General features: G+C 69.8%; 1 protein-coding gene across 6 annotated transcripts in view; it reads right to left on the reverse strand.

Moving 5' to 3' along the window:
• Positions 1–5,266, reverse strand: part of PRPF40B (pre-mRNA processing factor 40 homolog B) — a 37,327-nt gene extending 32,061 nt beyond the window's left edge. For all 6 annotated transcript variants that reach the window (XM_030554877.1, XM_030554876.1, XM_030554875.1 and 3 more), the window contains exon 1: positions 5,234–5,266. In XM_030554877.1, the coding sequence (XP_030410737.1) occupies positions 5,234–5,236 (3 nt within the window). In that variant the 5' untranslated portion in view covers positions 5,237–5,266. The remainder of the gene's footprint in view (positions 1–5,233) is intronic.
• Positions 5,267–6,000: the final 734 nt, after the last annotated feature.

A 6,000-nucleotide genomic window follows, 5' to 3' on the forward strand; every position in this document is an offset into this window, starting at 1 on the left:
TGGATAGACGGATGGATGAATAGATGGAGGGTGTGTATGGGGACGGATGGATGGATAGATGGTGCGTATGGGGACGGATAGACAGATGGATGGATGGATGGAGGGTGCGTATGGGGACGGACGGACGGATGGATAGACGGATGGATGAATGGATGGAGGGTGTGTATGGGGATGGATGGATAGATAGATGGTGCGTATGGGGACGGACGGACGGATGAATGGATAATGGGTGCGTATGGGGACAGATGGATAGAGGGTGCATATGGGGATGGATGGATAGAGGGTGCGTATGGGGATGGACGGATGGATGTATAGACGGATGGAGGAATGGATGGAGAGTGCATAAGGGGACGGATGGATAGAGGGTGCGTATGGGGATGGACGGATGGATGTATAGACGGATGGATGAATGGATGGAGGGTGCATAAGGGGACGGATGGATAGAGGGTGCGTATGGGGATGGATGGAGAGTGTGCATGGGGACGGATGGATAGAGGGTGAATATGGGGATGGATAGATGGATAGTGGGTGTGTAAGGGGACGGATGGATGGAGAGAGGGTGCGTATTTGTATGGACAGATGGATGGATAGAGGGTGCGTATGGGGACGGAGGGATGGATGGATAGACGGATGAATGAATGGATGGAGGGTGTGTATGGGGATGGATGGATAGAGGGTGCATATGGGGATGGATGGATAGACGGATGGATGAATGGAGGGAGGGTGCGTTTGGGGACGGATGGATAGAGGGTGCATATAGGGATGGATAGATGGATGGATAGTGGGTGTGTACGGGGACGGATGGATGGAGAGAGGGTGCATATGAGGATGGATGGATGGATAGAGGGTGCGTAAGGGGACGGACGGACGGATGAATGGATGGAGGGTGCGTATGGATACAGGGTGCATATGGGGATGGATAGATGGATGGATAATGGGTGTGTATGGGGATGGATGGATGGATAGAGGGTGCGTATGGGGACGGACAAACGGATGAATGGATGGAGGGTGCGTATGGGGACGGATGGATACAGGGTGCATATGGGGATGGATAGATGGATGGATAGTGGGTGTGTACGGGGATGGATGGATGGAGAGAGGGTGCGTATGGGGACGGACGGATGAATGGATAGAGGGTGCATATGGGGACGGATGGATACAGGGTGCATATGGGGATGGATAGATGGATGGATAGTGGGTGTGTACGGGGATGGATGGATGGAGAGAGGGTGCGTAAGGGGACGGACAGACGGATGGATGAATGGATGGAGGGTGCGTATGGGGATGGATAGATGGATGGATCGTGGGTGTGTACGGGGATGGATGGATGGAGAGAGGGTGCATATGAGGATGGATGGATGGATGGCTAGAGGGTGCGTATGGGGACGGACGGATGGATGAATGGATGGAGGGTGCGTATGGGGATGGATGGATGGAGAGAGGGTGTGTATGGGGACGGATGGATAGAGGGTGCATATGGGGATGGATGGATGGAGAGAGGGTGCGTATGGGGACGGATAGATAGAGGGTGCATATGGGGATAGATGGATGGATCGTGGGTGTGTACGGGGATGGATGGATGGAAAGTGGGTGTGTACGGGGATGGATGGATGGCTAGAGGGTGCGTATGGGGACAGACGGACGGATGGATGAATGGATGGAGGGTGCGTATGGGGACGGATGGATAGAGGGTGCATATGGGGATGGCTCTATCTTTATTTTCAGAGCACCACACTCCCCGGTAGAACGCAGAGCCCGGTCCGTGGCTCCCTGGGCTGAGGAGGATCCAGGTGCGTAACTGCTGACGGACCCTGTGTGTAATGAGTTGGGCGTCTCCGCTCTCACTGGGCAGGTGTCACGTGACCCCTCTCCCTTTGGCCACAAACAGCTGCTCACCCACCTGCTGTGGGCTGCCTCATGGGCTGCTCCTTCTGGGCATGGGTGGGGGACCCCAGGGCAAGTTGAGGCGCGTGGGGCGGGGCCCGGTGGAGCTCCCCAGGACAGGCTGAAGCCTGTGGGGCAGGGTCCAGTGGGGGACCCCAGGACAGGCTGAGGCTCGTGGGGCAGTGGACCCCAGGGCAGGTTGAGGCCTGTGGGGCATGGTCCAGCGGGGGACCCCAGGGCAGGCTGAAGCCCCTGGGGTAGGGCCCAGCGGGGGACCCCAGGGCAGGCTGAGGCCCATGGGGCGGGGCCCAGCAGGGAACCCCAGGGCAGGCTGAGGCCTGTGGGGCGGGGCCCAGCGGGGGACCCCAGGGCAGGCTGAGGCTCGTGGGGCGGGGCCAAGGGGGGGACCCCAGGGCAGGCTGAGGCTTGTGGGGCATGGTCCAGCAGGGGACCCCAGGGCAGGCTGAGGCCTGTGGGGCGGGGCCCAGCGGGGGACCCCAGGGCAGGCTGAGGCTCGTGGGGCAGTGGACCCCAGGGCAGGTTGAGGCCCATGGGGCATGGTCCAGCGGGGGACCCCAGGGCAGGCTGAAGCCCCTGGGGTAGGGCCCAGCCGGGGACCCCAGGGCAGGCTGAGGCCCGTGGGGCGGGGTCCAGCGGGGCAGTCTGGTGGGTGGGGCTGGCTGTCCATGATTCATCTGAAGGACAGGGATGATAAATTGCAATGCCATTCACTGCCCTTTGCCCAGGGCCGGGCACAGCCTCACGGTGCCAGTGCCTGCAGCAGTGCACCCCCCTAGACACACACACAGGGGTCACTGGCTGGCTCTGGGTTGGGGAGGGGGTCTGGAGGCGAGTGTGGAGGAGCCATGTTGGCGTGGGGGGGTCTGTATCAAGGCAGGGAGATATCCCCCCCGCCCCTAGCCTGGCAGGTGCAGACCCTGGGGCAGCGTGTGATGCCCACTGCTCCTGTGCAGGGGAGCCCCAGCCTGGGGGCGTGCTCTGCCCATGCACGGGGGGGAGGGCACTGTGCTGGGTGGGGCTGTGCACGGGGGGGGGCTCAGCCCCTGCAAGAGGGAGCTGTGCCAGGGGGGCGGGGCTCAGCCTACACCAGAGGGGAGAAGTGCCAAGGGGGGGGCAGTCGCAGGGGTGGCTCAGCCCGTGTACACAGGAGGTTCCAGGGGGTGGGGCTGAGCCCACACTGGGGGGAGTTCAGTCCGGGCGGGGCAGTGCCAGGAGGGTGGGGTTCTGAAGGGGGAGGGAGAGCTTGGCCTGTGCGGGGGGGGGGGGGACAGTGCTGGAGAGGGGGTTCAACGGGGGGGCTAAGCCCATGCGGGGGGCAGTGCCAGAGAGGGGGTTTCCCGGGGGGGCTCGGCCCATGTAGGGGGGCAGTGCCGCAGGGGAGGTTTCCCAGGGGGCTCGGCCCGTGCGGGGGTGGGGGCAGCGCCGGAGGGGAGGTTTCCCGATGGGGCTCAGCCCACACGGGGGGGCAATGACAGGGGGGGTCCCAGGAGGGGGAGCTCCAGGGGGGCAGTGCCAGAGGGAGGGTTTCCCAGGTGGTGGCTCCGGGGGGGGGGCTCAGCCCATGCAGGTAGAGGTTTCCCGGGGGGAGACTCTGGGGGGGGCTCGGCCCATGCAGGGGGGCAGTGCCACAGGGGAGGTTTCCCGGGGGGGCTCAGCCCACGCGGAGAGGGCAGTGCCGGGGGGGGGGAGTTCCCGGGAGGAGCGGGCTCCGGGGGGGCTCAGCCCATGTAGGGGGGGCAGTGGCGGGGCGGATTTCCCGGGAGGGGGGCAGTGCCGGGGGGGGCTCAGCCCACGCGGGGGGGCAGTGGCGAGGGGATTTCCCGGGGGGGGCAGTACCGGGGGGGGCTCAGCCCGCACGGGGGGGCAGTGGCCGGGGGGGGTTCCCAGGAGGGGGGCAGTGCTGGGGGGGGCTCAGCCCACGTGGGGGGGCAATGCCGGGGGGGGTTCCCAGGAGGGGGGACTCAGCCCGCGCGGGGGGGCAGTGCCAGGGGGGTTTCCCGGGAGGGGGGCAGTGCTGGGGGGGCTCAGCCTGCGCGGGGGGGGGCAGTGGCAGGGGGGTTTCCCGGGAGGGGGGACAGTGGCCGGGGGGGGGCTCAGCCCGCGCGGGGGGGCAGTGGCCGGGGGGTTTCCCGGGAGGGGGGCAGTGGCCGGGGGGGGGGCTCAGCCCGCGCGGGGGGGGCAGTGCTGGGGGGGGTTTCCCGGAGGGGGGGCAGTGCCGGGGGGGCTCAGCCCGCGCGGGGGGGCAGTGCCGGGGGGGATTACCCGGAGGGGGGCAGTGCCGGGGGGGGGGGGCTCAGCCCGCACGGGGGGGCAGTGCCGGGAGGGGGCTCAGCCCGCACAGGGGGGCAGTGCCGGGGGAGTTCCCGGAGGGGGGCAGTGCCGGGGGGGGCTCAGCCCGCGCGGGGAGGCAGTGGCGGGGGGGGCTCAGCCAGCGCGGGGAGGGCAGTGGCGGGGGGGGCTCAGCCCGCGCGGGGAGGGCAGTGGCGGGGGGGTTTCCCGGGGGGGGCAGTGCCGGGGGGCTCAGCCCGCGCGGGGGGGGCAGCGCCGGGGGGGCTCAGCCCGCGCGGGGGGGGCAGTGCCGGGGGGGTTTCCCGGAGGGGGGGCAGTGCCGGGGGGGCTCAGCCCGTGCGGGGGGGCAGTGCCGGGGGGGTTTCCCGGGGGGGGAGTGCCGGGGGGGGAGTGCCGGGGGGGGCTCAGCCCGCGCGGGGGGGGCAGTGCCGGGGGGGCTCAGCCCGCGCGGGGGGGGCAGTGCCGGGGGGGGTTCCCGGAGGGGGGGTAGTGCCGGGGGGGGGCTCAGCCCGCGCGGGGGGCAGTGGCGGGGGGGTTTCCCGGGAGGGGGGCAGTGGCGGGGGGGGGGCTCAGCCCGCGCGGGGGGGCAGTGGCGGGGGGGCCTCAGCCCGCGCGGGGGAGCAGTGGCGGGGGAGTTCCCGGAGGGGGGCAGTGCCGGGGGGGGCTCAGCCCGCGCGGGGGGGCAGTGGCGGGGGGGGGGCTCAGCCCGCGCGGGGGGGGGAAGTGCCGGGGGGGTTTCCCGGAGAGGGGGCAGTGCCGGGGGGGGCTCAGCCCTCGCGGGGGGGGGCAGTGCCGGGGGGGGCTCAGCCCGCGCGGGGGGGGCAGTGCCGGGGGGGTTTCCCGGAGGGGGGGCAGTGCCGGGGGGGGCTCAGCCCTCGCGGGGGGGGGCAGTGCCGGGGGGGGGTTCCCGGGGGGGGCAGTGCCGGGGGGGGCTCAGCCCGCGCGGGGGGGCAGTGCCGGGGGGCTCAGCCCGCGCGGGGGGGGCAGTGGCGGGGGGGGCTCAGCCCGCGCGGCGCGCGGACACAAAGCGGGACGTTACCATGCCGGAGCCGCTGTCAGCTGGGCCCGCGCGCCCACCCGGCAGTAAGCGGCGCTGCCATTGGCCGGCCGGGCGGGGGGCGGGGCGAGGGCGGTACCACTTCGCTGCCGGGCGGGGGTGCGAGCCCCGCCCCCCGTCCGGACTCCTGGGTTCTGTTCCCGGCTCAGGGGGGCAGTGGGGTCTAGGGGTTAGAGCGGGGGGGGGCTAGGAGCCCGGTCTCCTGGGTTCTGTTCCCGGCTCAGGGGGGCAGTGGGGGTCTAGGGGTTAGAGCGGGGGGGGGGCTAGGAGCCCGGTCTCCTGGGTTCTGTTCCCGGCTCAGGGGGGCAGTGGGGTCTAGGGGTTAGAGCGGGGGGGGGCTAGGAGCCCGGTCTCCTGGATTCTGTTCCCGGCTCAGGGGGGCAGTGGGGTCTAGGGGTTAGAGCGGGGGGGGGACTAGGAGCCCGGTCTCCTGGGTTCTGTTCCCGGCTCAGGGGGGCAGTGGGGTCTAGGGGTTAGAGCGGGGGGGGGGGCTAGGAGCCCGGTCTCCTGGGTTCTGTTCCCGGCTCAGGGGGGCAGTGGGGTCTAGGGGTTAGAGCGGGGGGGGGGCTAGGAGCCCGGTCTCCTGGGTTCTGTTCCCGGCTCAGGGGGGCAGTGGTGTCTAGGGGTTAGAGCGGGGGGGGGCTAGGAGCCCGGTCTCCTGGGTTCTGTTCCCGGCTCAGGGGGACAGTGGGGTCTAGGGGTTAGAGCGGGGGGGGGGGCTAGGAGCCCGGTCTCCTGGGTTCTGTTCC

Source organism: Gopherus evgoodei, chromosome 3 (assembly GCF_007399415.2).
Source record: "Gopherus evgoodei ecotype Sinaloan lineage chromosome 3, rGopEvg1_v1.p, whole genome shotgun sequence".
Classification (NCBI taxonomy): domain Eukaryota; kingdom Metazoa; phylum Chordata; order Testudines; family Testudinidae; genus Gopherus; species Gopherus evgoodei.